The 17,817-nt window shown below is 37.2% G+C and overlaps 1 protein-coding gene across 2 annotated transcripts in view; it reads right to left on the bottom strand.

Moving 5' to 3' along the window:
• The window catches only part of CMC1 (C-X9-C motif containing 1), a 43,700-nt gene that overhangs the window by 15,311 nt on the left and 10,572 nt on the right, over nt 1-17,817 (bottom strand). The window contains exons 1-2 of one of the 2 annotated variants that reach the window (XM_039705801.1): nt 15,310-15,355; nt 1,875-1,949 (exon numbers count right to left, since the gene is read on the bottom strand). In XM_039705801.1, coding sequence (XP_039561735.1) covers nt 1,875-1,899 — 25 coding nt within the window. In that variant the 5' untranslated portion in view covers nt 1,900-1,949; nt 15,310-15,355. Of the gene's footprint in view, nt 1-1,874; nt 1,950-15,309; nt 15,403-17,817 lie in introns of those variants that run through there. The other variant, XM_039705791.1, reaches the window with a different exon arrangement.

The following is a 17,817-nucleotide window of genomic DNA, read 5'->3' on the forward strand; positions in this document are numbered from 1 at the left end:
AAACTGAAGTTTACACTGTCTAGATGATTTGCCTGTTTTCCCCTACATACCAAAATTTCAGCTGTATATATTTGGTGACCAAAAAAAAAGTGATGAAATAGGAAACAAGATGTCAAATTAGTTATGAAAAATGACTTCATTTATATTTTGGTCTTTAGCTAGAGTCCAGGACTGCTGCCAGTGGTGAAAGTAAAAAAAAAAAAAGGAAAGTAATTGGAGCCATAAAAGTAAAAAGCCTATATTCAATTACAAGTGCTCTTCCCAAATTTTAAATTGGCAACCAGTGTCCAGCTGAGCCTTGTTTGACATGAACCAGCAGGCAGCAACTGCCTTTCCCCTACTCAGCTCAGATATCGTTGGGGGCTGAAAGACACTTACTATCCTGCCAGTCCACACCTGCACACAACCTGCAGACACATTGATGCTCAATGTTAGAGAAGGCACTAACAAACCAATGGGATTCCCAAGATATGGAAGCAACCAGACCAGACACAGACAGGAAAAAAACAGCTCAAAGAAATCCTTCGGAAATGCTTATAAAGTTCAAGAGTTTCTACAAGGCTTTTGCAGAAGATCAAACACCCAAACAAAAATTGATAGCACTGCCATCCTTGCTTTATGCATACCAATGCAATGTCCCATATGCTTTGATCATGACAGTTCCCCTTCATTTATGGTCTTATCTCCACTTACATGTCTGAACAGAGACTAATAACTACCAGTAGAATACACTCTACCTCATTTGAGCCACCCAGAATTTCCATGTCCCACCCAAAACTGATTCTGAAAGTACATTCCTGTCCTTGTTGCCTTGAGCCTTGACGAGCAAGGAGTAAGGGGATGGGGAAGAGATAGAGAGAGAGAGAGAGGACTACAGCTGGGACGAGATGTCTTCCATTCTACATGACTTAAACTAAAATCAAAGGAGGAGTTTGAGGAGCTGACATAAATCTCCAAGGGTGTTCCACTTAGAGGGTCTCCTCTCAGGGAGAAGAGGATGGCCAGGCTCTGTTTCTTACTCAGATTCATCCCCTCTGATTGCTTGAAATACAAGAAGCTTTAGGTATTCATTCTGACTTTTCTGTCACAAGTTCAGCCAAGGCTTAGAGATCTCAGGACTTGACAACCATTAGTACTAAAATGCCCAAGTAAAAAGTTATTGTACAATCAGTTCAGGTCTGGACACACAAAAGATTGTAAGTATCAAATCTCTTTATAACACAGTAGAATCTCGACATCAGTGTATCAACCTTACAATCAAACTTAAGACAGTGACTATATTATGTTAGAAACAAGGAAATTCTACCTGTTTCACACAAAAGAATTGCAGTCACTGTTACAATTTACTGCTTATGTGAAACGGAGCTGGCTGAACCTGATACCACAACCCAAACATTGTTACCTTTAAGTACTTTTAACACATTTCCCAGAGGCGATTATTTCTCCTCTTTATTAGACTGGCTGAATGACTTTCAGGCAAGTCAAGTCATTGCAACTCAAACATTAGGGCCACAGAGATCTGTAACATCAGGTGTGGAACAAACAGCTCTGCACTGCATCCACTGCAGAAAAGAAAATCACGAGACCAGAACTGTTCATCTGGTGGGAGAAGGTAGCCAAAGCAAAAGTACGCAATTCCGGTAAATATCTTCCTTCTACAGAAGCACAAATACTATTTTTTTGGGGTTGTAATTTACTAAGAATTCTCTGCCCAATACTGAATGTTGCTAAATGGTTTGTGCACAGTCAGTAAGTAGTATTTACATGAATTTGACAGCAGAGTGAAGAGGACAGATTCCCCCAACAGTATTTTGGTTTAAAACTGCTGAAGTTTTATAGTTACTCAACAGTGGAGCATATCAAAATTAACTTACACCAGTCTTGTTGAAGCAAAAGCATCTTTTCCACACCACTCTGACTCCCCACAAGGGACTCAAAACTTCCTCAAGCTGTTTGGAATTTAGAAAATAAAATATAAAAAATCATCACAGATACATACATGAATATGCTTTTTAATTTCCTTAAAGTTGGAATAGTTTTCAAAAGTATGGGGACACCTCTATTACAAAGAAAAAGCTGAATAACCATTAATACTATTACTCAACTGTAATGAAGCATTGTTACACGTAGCTAATGTAAAATATTTTAAACTTAGGACTTCTGATGTAAGTCATTGAAGACACCAGAGAAGCTGTGAGCTCTGCTAGCACCCTATTAAACATTAGTTAATTACTAATTAAATCTCAAATTATAGAACCTCAAACACTATACCATTCTATAATATTCCTCTTTTCCATATTCTATGGAAAACAATGTTAAATTTCTGTTCATTAACTAGATACATGCTGAAGCCTACATTTAATGTAAAAAAACCAAAACCACTCAGAAAAGACATGCAAAGAAGCACAAGGAGGAAATCAGGACAGATCAGAAATGACAAAGATTATTTACACCAGAGAAAAATAAAGAGTTCTTTTCACCATTGGCCTTATGAATCATTTTGACTGGGCTGTCAGAGTCACTGCAGAAAATTATCGCCCCAAAGGCAGGAAAAAAAGTAAAGAGCAACAAAGTTTGAAATTGCAGACTGTGGTCACTCTTGTTTACCGGATATAATTTTCTTCAACCTGAAAGCACGAGTTCTCCCTGTGCATTTAAATGTCATTTTTAACATCACAGCATTAAAGATTTTGGGAGTTTGTGTTTAAAATTCTTCATGCTTGTGAAAACAACTCTGGAATCTCAGGGTTCAACACCTTCCCTAAGCCATTTTGGAGAATCTGACAGAAATAGTTTTCCAGGATGGTTACTGAATAAGTATTTTATTTTTCTTTTTCCCTTTTCCCTGTTTAACATAAATGAGATCATCCTCTTTCTTCCATTTAAGTCCTGCTTTTATTCAGATTACTGCCAGGAATCTGTCCAGTGTCTGAGAACACAAATTGCTTGATATACAAAGAAAAATTAGTTCAGGGATTAAATCCCAAAAAAACTAAGAAAGCAAAAAGCATTATGTGAATGGTAAAATAGAACTAAGCACTGAGACAGGCTATAGTAGCTGAAACATTAACCAGATTACAGGACAAACACAGGCATACAAGGTATGACCCCAAGAGATGATGATGGCCCAAAATGTCTTCCCAAAGTCCTTTGCAGACCTGCAATCCCTTAATGCTTGATAAATGTGCTGTCCAAGGGCATCAGGTACAATAAGCATTTCACAGAACTGAAGTCCATGCTTTTGAAGCATAGTTAGACTAGTCCAGATTGCATCAAGAAGTCCTACTTTCAACTCTCTATGTCTTTCCACATTATACACTTTCTGTACATTTCCCACATATTAAACAATAACATTCAGAAGTTCTTTTTGCAAACATTAGCTGTGTCTCCCTAAAATAACTTTTTTAAAGTCTGACAGTCTACAACCATAGGTGAGATTACATCTCAAGCCACAACTCTGCACCAACTTCACAAGCATCCCACTACAGCAAAGAACATGAGACATTTCTGTCACCAGGAAACAAAGCAGGACCTATATCAAGCCTGGCAAATGTAACACTAAATTTTTGATTTTGTGCTTCAAAAAGCACTATTTAAACATCTCTGAAATATGTTGTTGATCTGAAAGCTTGAAGGGCACTATTTTGTGCATATTGAGGAGGAGAGAAAAGAAGAACAACTAGAACCTTATTGGGAGATTCTTGATCACGGCCAGAAAGAAAGAAAATTATAAAGTGTACAACATTATGGGTGATAAAAGTAATACAAAGAAATCCAGAACTTGAATATCAGAAGCTCCAAAAAAAGGCATTAGTGACTTAAAGAAACCTTTCTTTATACTTATTTCAGGACAAAGGTAAGAAGGTAGATGTCTTAATACCATAATTTAAGTCCCAAATTATCTAGAACCATTTCAACTCCTTCCCAATACACAGATAAATACTAAGAGAAGAATATGTTCACTCCATCCAAGGGAAATTTTCATGCACAGGTCTTCTACATTTTCTTCTTCAAAATTCGTTATATAATTTCCTTTCCTTCTCATTATCCCATCCGCATGACTACCTTTCCTCCATTCCATGATTCCTTTCAAATCCTTTACTAGTTTCCCACTCTAATCTAGGATACATCAGCTAAACTGCTTTTCTTGTTCCCTGATCATAAATTTAAAGCCTCATCCATACCTCCAAAGCTCTGTACAGCTCTAGCAGTACTTGATCATCCCTCTCCTATCCTCTGACCAGCTCTGCAGCTATTGATTCCTCATCCAAAACACCTCTCGCCTTCTGTTACATGATTTCACTACCTGTAGAGGCATCCACCCTGATTTGGGGCAGCAAAGGTTCCAGGTGCTCTCCTCTGCAGGACTGCTACAAATAAAATTCAGAGGGATGACAATACAGCACAGTGTTTTATGACCTTTCAGTACTGTAGCCTTTACTCCCTTCTTAGGCATCAGACCTTTAAATAAAACACTCTTCAGAGCACAAATCTCCCTGCTCTTTTTCTATGCAGCACCACAGAGACAACTACTGGAAAGCATTTACAACAGCAACAAAACAAAACTTGGTGTGGGAAAAAGGGGGATTATTTTTTGTTGTTGTTATTAAAAGGACCTGAAAAACAATGTACAAGAACATAAGTTTTATTCAGCAACAGACAGCATTAAAAAAACCACTTTTGCATTGTCAGTGTTGTTACCATAGGAGCCATTACTATATCAAAGAATAAGTGCGAGAGAGATAACTCCCTCAGTTTGAGCTAAGCAATCTTTAGAACTACTGCTCTACATGTAAGAAGAAACTTAAAATGTTTCCATCCCAAGACAGGATGAAAATTTGAGATTTCACTGTTTTCAGAAAGCAATGAAGAACACTTAGACCAAAAAGCGTGAAGAACACTTAGAACACCACATCTTGTTAAAAGTGTGTGCAGTTGCCAAACTATGTTCCAACTTTGTGTTCCTTTATTGCCTGATAAGACCTGTGATTCCTGCCCCCCCACCCTTTTTTTGTGACTGGTTCTGCTGAGTTGTAACATTCTACACAAAGACATATACAACAGGTATAGGTCTTCAACATACAGGAGATCAAAACTACAACTCTCATAATCCATTGTCTCATTAAATCAAAGCGTATTAAGTAAAATCACAACTCCTATTCTGATCTCCATTTAGTATTAACTCCGTTGAGCTTCATTTCAATTTCTGAGATTTGGACAAGCAATTTTCTTTGGCAAATACACTTGTCAACTTCATGTGTTTTCTAAAGAATGGACAGAAGCTTTTCCCTATCACCTAATACTGAATACAAAGTCAATATATTGCTTTTAGGTTGTCTGAATGCTCACTATTTATTGTATTCCTGAATTCACAGAAGCAATATTTGATCAAACTAAGTTTTATTTTCCACTGCTGAACCCAATAGTACCAATACAACATATTCTGACTTCAACAGTTGAAAAATAACCTATTTTCTGTGTGAAACTAACCCCAGGGTAATATTAACAATTCATATACAACATAAATATTTATACACAGGCAATGAGAATATAGCATGACCTCTTAAAAGTATTAAGATTTATTTGCACTAACTTCTAACTGTGTAACTGTTGAATGTAATACCTAAGAGGGATTTATAATGCAAAATTTCAGAGCATCTACTTCATACATTGTGAAGGACAGGCAGCTAAAACAACAACTACTGTGAGTCTCATGAACTGCCACTGCTCTGTCCACCCACGCCACAGTAACACCTCACTGTAACACTCTAACACTGCACCCAGAAATTATTGCCACCATCAGAATGGATGCAAAAAACCCCTCACAGAATCCCAAGTTTGCGCTGGCTTGCTGGTAATAAGAATGACACAGAAGAACCAAAATGTATCAAGTGGAAAAGAAAACTATGAGATCAGCAGACACTGTATATAACAACTGGGAAAAGGCATTAGTCAGTGGCTGGAACAGCACCCTCACCCCTTTGTTGGAAGAAGAACTTGACCATGTCTCCTCCGCTATGGACACTCCCCTCACCCAGTTCCCTAAAGACTGCCCTAAATAAAATTAAGTACCCCAAGATCATTAGATACAGGCAAGGTTGCATTTCTCTATTTTTACAATTTGTACCAATCTTACCTCATCAGGACCCTAAGACACAAAACCAGCTATACAACCTAACACTGTAGAGTGTACTAGCGGAGAACTGGAAATAATTAGAGCACTTAAAAGGCATATACATCAATGCTAGCATCATTCCTGAAAAAACAAGTTTGGAGAAATTATGATACAGAAGAGACTTTTAAGCTTTTTTCATTAGTGGACAAAGAATTTCCAGGTACAGAAGTCAAATAAACAAGCAACAATGTTTCAGCTTCAATGGGGAATTTGTCAGGGTGCAGTAATATGACTAAAGGGTAGGAACAACTGATGATTCAGATGCTTAATTTCAAGTTCAGCTCTTCCAACAATCCAAGAAATTATACAAGAGGACAAAGGCAATTAGGTTTTTTCTTTCCTTATATACAATTACAATACTCCCATTGTGCAGATGTTAACACAATATGGAAGAATAGTTTTCCTCCTAAAACTGGATTACCAACTGAATACCATAACACAAGAATTGTATCTCACCATAAGAGCTGCAGAAGAAGTAAACTTGCTTTAAACTTTCAGTAGTTAGCTTGGTGAGCACTCTTGTCATGGATATTACTACCTTATACTACAATAATCCAAAACCACACAGGCATCTTCTTTTTACACCAGCATTTGTTAAGAACATGTAATTAATCTGGGCTATATTAATATATTTATGCTGGACAGGGAAATCAATTTGAAATTCAGGATCTTAGCTGGAAACCAATAAAATCTGTAACTTGAGAAAAGCAAATTGAAAGTCTGCCCAAAACACAGGTAACCTCTTGAGGTTCTCATCTATGAGCTCTGAACTACCAATATCACTTTAATATCTATACATAAAATCTCTACCAGGTAAGAGAATCAAAATCAAAACAGGGCTTGTAAGATATGGCAACCTGGCTGAAATTGATATTCATTAAAGTACTCTTTGCATGAATAGGAGCATTTGGACTCTGTGGTCTTTATCAGAGCCCCAGCTGGTAATGGCTGAAGGTTAATGCCTTACCCCATTCTGTTCAATTTTCTGTCCTAATTAGTCCTCTAAATCTATAGCTGTGAGCACCAAGTGTCTGTGCTCAAAAGAAACTAATTAATGCTAGCAAATTAGATCAAGTCCAAAGATCCAACAGCCAAACTCTTAAATGCTCCTTGTTAATAGGAAGTGTAGCTGTCAATAACTGCTGTTGGTGGCTATAATGAGGCCTCTTTCTTTCACTGAAAGTGATTTCATTTCTCTTTGTCCCTGTAAAAGCTGTTCCTTTCCCTAATAAATAAAAAAAAAAAAAATAAAAACCCACACACAACTAAGTTGCAGTGGAGGTGCTAGCAGCAGTCTGACCCATTTCTTGTCATCAGCTGGTTTGAAATGACATGGATGGGGGAAGAACAAAAATAATCACACCAGGCAAGTTCCCTCCCTGAACATTTTCTTCAAAGTGTTCAAAACTAGTTAGAACACTGAAATTTCTATCATCAAGCAAGACAATATGCCTTCATATTCCTTTTCTATAAATTAACTTAGGGTAGTTAATGCTGTTATTATTCACACAAACAAACAAACACACACAAATCTAGAAGCTCATTTCTTCAAATTCTAATTTACATATAGCTGTTCTCTCTGCCCAGTTTGTTGGAACAAAGCTCAATATACCATAATCCCTCTAGAGATTGTACTAATTCACATAGTTAAATGTGATGAGAGTAAATCTTCATTGGAAATATATAGCACTGAATAATTTTTTTCCAAAATAAAAGCTATTGTGTGCAAATTAAGATCATCACATAAAAATTCTGCATCTTACTCTCAAGGAATGCAAGCCAGAAAAAAAGCTCATAGCAATTTACTATTAGTACTAAATATAACTGTACACTATCAAAACACCTAAAAGAATTTAAACAACAGACAACTGCAGAACACATAAAACATAATGTAATATTAATAGTTTCATCCAAGGCTATGTGGTCACATGATATACAATAATATACTTCAATTTTCAGATAATAAATAGAGCAATGGACAACAGTTTTCCTCCCTCCTCCACCTGCAGTTTTGTTGCTGAATTGAAACTACATTCTCAAATTATACTAACCTTCCTCTCACAAAAATGGAGTTGCAGATAATAATGCAGCATTTTTTTTCATCCTCCTAAGAGAAGGCTATTGTGGTCATAAAAAAAACTTGTGATTCTTCCACTGTAACCTCCCAGGCTTTCCACCAATCTCTGAATAATATGGACATGAGCACATGTAAGTAATTTCTGATCACAGCAGCTCAATTTAAAAAAGGTAGCAGCAGCTGTCATGTTAACTCATTGATTTTTATCAGTCACTTGATCTTTTTGCTTTGGTCAATTAGAAGATCACTGTGCTGCCAGATACTACTAGGAGATGTGAACTTGAAAAAAAAATTGTAAGGACTGTATTTTCACAATGATGCAAAGCGGATGAGCAAAGTTCAGATATGAATGGTGACTTTAGTTTTAATTTGCTATAAGACAAGAACACTCATCAAAATTTTTAAGTAGACCTGCCATGTAATTTCCCTCTACTATCAGTTTTAGCATCTTCTGATGTCAGAACTGTAGGTACCAACAGGTTAATCCTCCCTCAGCATTCAACAAGGGTTGGCATCAATTAACAGAACTCAGTCTGCAATACCAGGGAAAGTAAGAAACATCAAGCACAATTCGCTCAGGATTTCACACGTTTCATTATCTGCATTTCTGATAGGAAAGTATGTCTAAAAAGAATGGGTTTTTAAAGAAGGAATATCTAAATGTCTTGGGCATTTAAATGTATAGCACCACATGTAGTTCAATCAGAAATTTGTTTGGATTTATGGACCTTGCTATGTCAGGTGTAAGGGTCATGGTCTAGAGCAGGTGGCCCCTAGGGGGACAGAGATAATGTCAGTGACAGGACTGTTGAGTAACTGCACATTATCAAAACTCCTGATGACACTGGTCATGCTCAACTGTAGAGAAGCCTGCAGTAGTGTTGCATCCCATCATCTTCACTAAGTATCAACATGAGCCCTGAGGAGGAGAGGGCTAATGGGAAATCTGGAGAATGGGAGGAGGGTGGATGCTTGGAAATGTCCTTTTCCAGCCACACTTTCCAAACCATTTTTAAAGCCCTGGCAAGTATTATGAGATTTCTTCAGCAATGTAACTTCAGTTGCTTTAATTGCACAGCTCCTCCAGACAACAGAACCAACACAACAGTGTTCTCCAGTGAAGGTTCTCAACTAGGTACAAGTAGAAATATCTTCCTTGTGTCTCCCTCATAAAAATTTTTAAACAGATTAATAATTTTTTTAAAGGACAGAACCACTTATCATCTTGATCAAATGGATGTCTCCCACAATATGCTTAAAATAAGAAATGCTACATTTACTTCAACATCTTTCTAATGGCAGAACCAGGCTGAGTTGAACTATCTGTCCCTGCCGTGACCCTGAAAAGACTGCAGGTCTATTTCCTATTGAATCCTTCAACCTTACAAAGGAGTCTCAGTTACAGAAGATGTCTGCAGGTCCTCTTTGTGACCTTAAAGGCCCATATCCAAATGATGTGACAGTAACACAAAACAATTCCAAGGAACAAGTTCAGAACTTAAACCCCTTGTCGTTAGAGCAAGTTGTTCTTTTCCCAGAAAAAAAAAAAAAAAGGTTGTGAGGTTTTGGAAGATGGGCAGAAATGCTTTATAATACAACAAATACACAATACATCTGATCACAAATAAACTTAATACAGAATTAATTTCATGACTGATTCTGTGACCCAGTAATTTCTTTTTTGGGATCTCAATTCAGTACAACTTCTTCAGAGTCTAAACTCACAATATCTCAAAGTCAGTCAGTCATTTCTATTTTCCAAGCCAAGTAACCAAAAATGAAATCAAATTAAGCTGACAGCCCAAGTTTGTGTATTTCTGTTACCAAAAAAAAACCCCATTAATTTCAGTTTCAGAATCTGTAACTTTGGATAGCAGAGTAAGTGCTCTCAAGAAATTAGACAAACTTCTCTGTAGAAATGATCAAGAAACAACCACAGCTCTTGCAACTTTGTCCATGACTGTCCCTAGTTTTAGAGCATGAAGCTGTCCCTAATTTTAGGGCATGGACTCACAGAAAGCAAAGCACAGCTGGATGAAACCATAGAACTTTTGATGTGCTAAAGGTCACCACTCTGATGAAAAAGAATGGTGAACTCTGGGTTGCTGAAATTTGCTATGATTTTGCTTTGAAGAAGCTTACTCATATTCAAATTTTATAACTGGAAATTAAAGCAAAACAGGAAAACAGCTTGCTTAAGAAATTATTTCATGAAAGCAGTAAGTAAGGCAATAGCTAACAAATGATCCTTTTAGTTACTTAGGTTTGAAATGCAAGGACATAGTGATACAGAAATATATAATTCAATATTGTTTCAGGCAAACTCATGCTACAGTATGTAAAAATACAGTAAAACGTTCCCATATGACAATGTTTTGAGGTTTTTGTTTGCTTGTTTTTTGACACTCTTGTCCACGATTTCACCTACAATGCATGGATATGAACACAATAAAGCATATTTACATAATGGTCACAGAAAATTGACTAGTGTTTCCCAGAAAGCACATTAACAGAATTACTACCCAAGTTGACAAAATTACTAATATATCCATTTTCACTGAAAAAAAGTGCTTGAAAATCTTAAATCACACAAAAATCATTCTGAAACTGAGAGCTACAAAACTCTTAAGAAACATGCAGCACACACAAGAAATTATACTGGAACAATCTGAAAAAAAAAGTTGTAAGCAAATCTAAATAATATAAGTAAAATGAAATATGGCCAGAGTGGACATACATTCCATGGTTATTTCTTCCCTAAGCCATTTTGGTAGGCTGACAACCAAGCACAGCAATGAGCCTAGCTGTGTGCTAGGGAGCAGGATCACTTCTTAAGTTAACAAGACCTTTTTTATTATTTATTTGTGTAACCCTTGGGGTTTCTTTTCCCTGGCCGGCTCTGGAACACGTGCTGGACAGGCTGTCATTACTTGCATTATTAGCTGTGATAAGCACACAGCTCTAGGTGGTATAGCTGCAGGCTAAGGCACCGGGCTGGGTACAGATGGACCCTGTGCTCATGCCGAGCACTATTGAATGTACAGGGGCTCCCCATAGGGACACATGTGAACCCAGCCTGACCAAGGCAATTGTAAGGGCCAATACTTGTGGAATAGCTTTATTTCCTACAGTACTGATGCATTTATCACAATTTCCTAAAGACAAAAAGAAACAGAGGTCTACTAATAGGAGTTTCTGAAACATGGACTTAACATAAAGCAGAAAAATCCTTCACTGAGAGCAAATTAAATGAGTATCTCTGCCCTCAGTGTAAACAACTCCATTTCATGCATGTGTGTACACTCCAAAGCACACAAACTAAGTCACAAGAGCTTTGATTACTTAATTACACAGCTTATGTTCATAGCTTATAATTGTTTACAGCATTAAAAGCATAGCCTCTTTACTCTGATTAACACCTATCCCTGTGTACTAACAAGACAAATTTATTCCAGGAATAATCTCACAATGGATTTATGAGATGGTAAATCTACTGATCACAAAACTGCTTAAGCTTCATTTCCCGTGGTTCGGTTTCTCCCCTCCACCCAGATGAAAAGGTGTACAACAAAATAACTGAAGTTCTGCAACCACCTTTTTAATAGTTTAAAAGAGGCATTAATGTGGGGTTTTGCTTCCCTATTTGATAAAAGACATTGTTTCAGAAATACTCAGTTACCACTTTTAACTTTCACACAATTTGATCAAAGTTGGCTTACAGATGACAGAAGAATGACACGGAGATGGATGTACCCACAAACATTCTTTTCCTAAAGATACAAAACTAAAACTAAACTCCACACAAGAGAAAGAAGGAAGAAATTATAATTTTGCTTAACATCACAGAAAAAGAAAAACATAACATTTGGCTTTAAAATTTATGGAGGGAAGAAGATGGAGAAGCTGCAAGGTAATGGTCCACAGCTCACAGCTCAAGAACCTCCAATATTGGCTGCTGCCACAGAAAATGAAGATGCTGAAACCAAAGTCCTCATGTTACACAAAGTTCAGAGGAGAAAAACACATTCACACTGTGCCTTTGGTTAACCTCAAACAATATTATACAAATACCAAGCCGTCAAAATACTTTTAATCAACATCTTTCAAATGACCCACACTACCGCAATTCCTTTTCCTCTTCACCCACAGCTCAAGAACCTCCAATATTGGCTGCTGCCACAGAAAATGAAGATGCTGAAACCAAAGTCCTCATGTTACACAAAGTTCAGAGGAGAAAAACACATTCACACTGTGCCTTTGGTTAATCTCAAACAATATTATACAAATACCAAGCCGTCAAAATACTTTTAATCAACATCTTTCAAATGACCCACGCTACCGCAATTCCTTTTCCTCTTCATTTTTTTTTCCCCAACAGGTATAGAATTCAAAGTAAAAATTATTCAACTATTGTTCAAATGAAGAAAAAAAAGGTCTGTTAAGTCCTTCTGGCAGCGCTGGAAGGCACCTATTACATGATGCCACTTTCCTTTGGCAGATATTACTGTAACTCTACTTTTTAAAATTTTTTGGAGAACCTCTAGAAGCAGCTGCTTAAAAATACCCTGGTCCACTTTCCATAGACTTGACTCTAGTCATAAAGTGCCCTAGTGATAAAACTCCAGAAACTTCCTTTGAAGTTTCTTAAATAACAGCAAAACACAAAAAGCCACATGCCACTGGGGAAACAATTGTTCTTACTGCCATGGTAAAAGTTGCTGAAACAATTCAGGGAAAACAGTATGGCAACAAACTAAAATGCACTCCTTTGTCAGTAAATACTTTTGGAAGATGCACAGAAGACCCTGCTGAAGATTTGAAGATACAAGTGTTAAAACAAATTACATAGTGTGGGAGGTTTGCTATACAGTTGAGTGAAAGTACAGAAGTTTTTAACCTCTCACACCTTGTGGTATTTGCATTTCAACTATGAAATGGACAAAAATATGGGTTTTTTTGTGAGCCACTAAAGGAAAGATGAACTAGAGATCTATTCTCAACAGGAAGTGGCAGCTTGAATAAACAAAAATGTATTATGGAAAAACTGTGCAAATGCAATTACTTATGGAGTGGCTGCTTTGACTGGAATAAAAAGGGATTCCAGACTAAGGCTACAGAGAGAGCACTGCACATGAAACTCCTTCACTGCCTCACTCAGGGGTGAGCTATTGCAGCATAGTTGGAGCCAGGAGTGCACAATGTGCTACAGGATGGCATCAATATTATAACTTGACAAAAACAAGCCATCAAACAGTGGCATCTTTACCAGACTTGGTAATGAGATGGGGAGTGACCACAAAAATCCCTAGCAGAGAGAGGTAGCACAGAGAGGTTTGCTCTCTGGGTAACTTGTGGTAAAGTGCTTCAAAGATCTGTCTTTTCTAAAAAAAATGTGTCAGGTTTGACAAGTGCTTCGAACCCACTGACCTTTTCAGTGATGACAAGTGGCTGTGAGCAGTTTGCTACCTAGCAGGAATTTCCAAAACCTAAACACTCAATGTGTCCCTTTAAGGTGAAGGTGTCACTTTACTAATGACTAAGAAAGTAACTCCTTTGCAAAAGAAACTTGCATTTTGGAGAAAGCATTTTAAAAACAGGAATTTGGATATGTTCACCTAATTATGTAATTTTTGGTCTGGTTTTGTTTGTGAACAAAATACGTGTCACCTACAAAAGCCTCCTATATCTGAATGCTTTAAAAGGATACCAACAGAACCTTCTAACCTGTTAAAAATCTTCCCAAGGAGAATTTTAGGGGGTTGAAAACACTGAGGTGCAACACCTTCTCCTTAGTTTGGAGGAAAAACTGATTGACATCAGGGGAGAAGATAATTTATTAGCCCAATTTCAAGTAAACCATTTGCAAAACTTGTGGACGGGACTGAAAAACGAGTATAGTTTAGTAAAATTTAGTAAGTGCGAGCAACTATGTACTTCTTCCATGGGGATCTATACACCTCTGTAAGGTATCTTTTCCAGGCACCTATTAAGATCAAGTGTTAAAATACACTGAATTTAGAACCAGGTATTCAAATTCCTATATCACAGTGTTAAAGATTTTAAAAACTATGATGTATGTCCAGTCATACAGATCTCAATAGAAAGTACTGTTATTAACAGTAATCTTTTTAGATTGACACATACTTTAAAATATTTTAAAGTACTGTTTATTTCACCTTTATCTCATCATTTTTTAAACTTCTTTTTTATGGTTTTTGTAATGTATATAACATACAGTACTGTGATAGGTTTACACAATTTATAAATGAATACACCTATATTGGGATTGTGCAGTCCCACAGAAATTTTTTACTGATGGGGTGCATGAACAAAAGAAGTTTAAAGAGCTCAGATCTGGATGACCAGATACAAATGCCCTCTACTGAAAGCCGACACTTGGACAGAATAATTCAGTGGCTTTTCATCCATTCTTACATCCCTCTTAGACCAGAATTGTTGGCTAACTTGTGTGTAAGCAGCTCTCAGCAGAGGGGTGACACCACCTTAAAGAGTTATTAATTTAAAGAGTCCAGTACTCTTCACAAGAAAATGAAGGCAGCAGCACACTACATCACCCCATTTCAACATCTGTCCAGCAACATGTGTGTGTTTATGTGCACGGATCATTTCAGTGCTGGGGCAAGGAAAGGATGCAGTACATTGGCAATATTTAAACAAATTTGTTATAATGAAAGAAGCCTTAACTGAAGGTTTGTATGAGGCAGTTGAATTTATTTAAGCATTAAATACTTCATACAGAAACACAGTAACTCTTGTGCTGCTCTGTCACCACCAGGCTGAGATGTGAAAAAATTTGTATTAATCATACTAGATTCTACAGCCCTTGAGAGCAAGTAATTTTGGAAAATAGTCTACATCACCAAGCAGCCAAAGCCAACACAGCAGATTTATATGCTTCAGTACTGTTTTCACAGTGAGCTGATAAGATGGAGATCACACACACTAATTCTCAGACTACATGATTTCAAAAACAAGGATTATATTCAGGGCACAAAAGTGAGTACATCTGATCTCCTAATGAATATTTGACTCTTACCTTGCACCTTATCTGAACACAGCTCCTTGGCTCGATCCCTCATTATTTGTGGAATCAAAACATCTTTTTCTACATGTCTCAGCTTAGCATTTTCTGCAAGAGTGAAAAAAAAAAAGATAATTTTGAAAAAAAAATATCTATACATCAGAAAAAGCCAATCTAAAGAAGTAACACAGCATTGTTTATAGAACATACAGGAGTATACTGAAACTGTCACAAACAGCAGCAGAAAGTACCATGAAAGCACCACACAGATCAAAAGGATGGAAAGTCCAAAATTTGCTCAGATACAAATATGAGCATTATCCTGAATATTTCTAATCTGTTTAATATGCACTGTGAACCAAAAACAAAGGAGCAAATTCTGGCAGCACATGTGAATTTCTGCCATATTGAACAAAATATCTACATACAGACAGCACAGCAGCTAAATACTTTTATTTCTGGATACTAATATTTTTCTATGCACATGATCTGTATGTACTCTTTCATTCACTGACGCAAAGTTGAGAGAAACAGCACATACTAGAGCACAACCTAGAATTTGTATGGCTATGTGGAACACACAAAGTTGCAGTTTGCTTTCAGTTGTCTTCAGAATTCTTCTGAGTACAGCTCGTGATTTAGAAAAAACAGACCATTAAAAAAAAAACTTTTCCAAATCCACTTTCTTCAAAACAAAGGGATGAGAATTCATCAAGAACAGGTTTTGTTTTCTCATTTTCTGAGTTTATAACCCTTTAAAGGACATTTGCTCAGAACACTGCATAGTCCAATGCAGTTATACCAAATACCTGTTTTTCATCTTCAAACACACTATTTATTCATCCTTTGAAGTTGATATCACATTTTAGAAAGCATCAGTTCTGAAATACCATCATATGAAAATTCTACCATCAGAATTATTTTGGGTGGCAATCATTTCAATTTAAAATCACTTATTAAAAAGAAAAGGAGGTGAAATGACAAAAAAGTAAAAGTGCAATATATTGAAACTAAGGAAAGAAGCAGGTTTTAAGTAACCAACAGCTTTCAAACACTATTTTTCATAGCATTTTTGGCTTCTTCTCCACCAAAAAAAGAACTGAAACCAACATTTGTCATTCTTAAATCATCATCTTTTAAAGTTTACTAATGTTAAGAGATTACATTATGAGATTACACAGTATTGCATATGTGATATTACTAGTGGAATCTAGCAACAACAGAGAATTACAATGAGCAATATACAGAATCTGCACTGAAGACATTTCTCCTCAAAAATATCCTTCTTAGCATTTCTACAGCAGGAAAAAACCCTCTATTCTGTACATATAACAGAAACACTAAAAACAAATAGCTCATGACTTAGATTTGCTTCAATGCACTTATTTTCATATTAAAATATTACAAATATCAGATTTCTACAAATACATTATTTTACAGATAAAATATTACAAATACCCTTCATTCTAACTTTCTGCAGGTGCAACTACTGTACCAAACACTTGTTACAGTACATAGGCTACAGACAACACAAAGCTGTCAGAAAACTCCCAAGCATGTTTTGTTAACAGGACAAATCAGTTCAGCTGAATGGCATGGCAGGAACTGGCACCACCACGCTGTGTCCCCACTCACTCCAGTCAAAGCAAGCTGGCACTGCAGCCTTCCTGCCCTCTCCCCATCCCTATAATGCTCTTTTCCCTCTGCCCTCACAGACAGGCTCAGCAGCCCTGTGGTGAATGAAAGGGGAAGTTAATTTCTTTCAAAGGTAAATAAATTTCCTGTTAGGTAATTTTTCAGCTAGGCAAATTCCCTGATCCTGTTCACTGTATAACTCCAAAGCTGCCCACATGAGGGAATTCAGTGAGATGAGGACAAGAAGAAAGACTAAAGTAACATGAGTACCACTGGCTCAAATTACAGCCTAAATTTCTGTGTCCCACACTTTCTTTTTCTAAACTCAACTTGGCCATCCTGGTGGTTGGAGTACACAGATACAAATGCAGATACAGTGAATCAGGTGGGTTGCTACCTGTCACCAAAAGGGAAGTTTTATCAGCATCGCATTGCCCTCACTCACCCCCATCACATCATCATTCTTCTGCACCTAACCTCGCAGTGAGTGAGCAGGTCAAAACAGAAAACCAACCCAAATACACGTGAAAAAGTGCCTCTCAGCTCATTTACACCTTGGACTAATTAGATCTACTTATCTACTTCCCATAATTAGCATTATCGAATATCCTGAGTTGAAAGGGACCCACAAGAATAACCAAGTCCAACCCTTGGCTCTGCACAGGTTCCACTTTTATACCACAGCACACATGGAAATGTAGCAGAGAGGACAGAAGTGTTTAGGGCCTAGGAGGAGCAGCTGGGATTCCCCTGCTGGCAAAGCTGGCCAGAAGCATGTACAATTTCCACAATGCCAAGGCACAGGCCTCCAGTGCAAGGAGCAGCCATCCCTCTACTGACAAAGAGGAGAAGTGGGTAGGAATGCAACTAAAGGCTCGAAAGGAAAGA

This window comes from Passer montanus, unplaced genomic scaffold (assembly GCF_014805655.1).
Source record: "Passer montanus isolate IOZ18808 unplaced genomic scaffold, ASM1480565v1 scaffold10, whole genome shotgun sequence".
Taxonomy (NCBI): domain Eukaryota; kingdom Metazoa; phylum Chordata; class Aves; order Passeriformes; family Passeridae; genus Passer; species Passer montanus.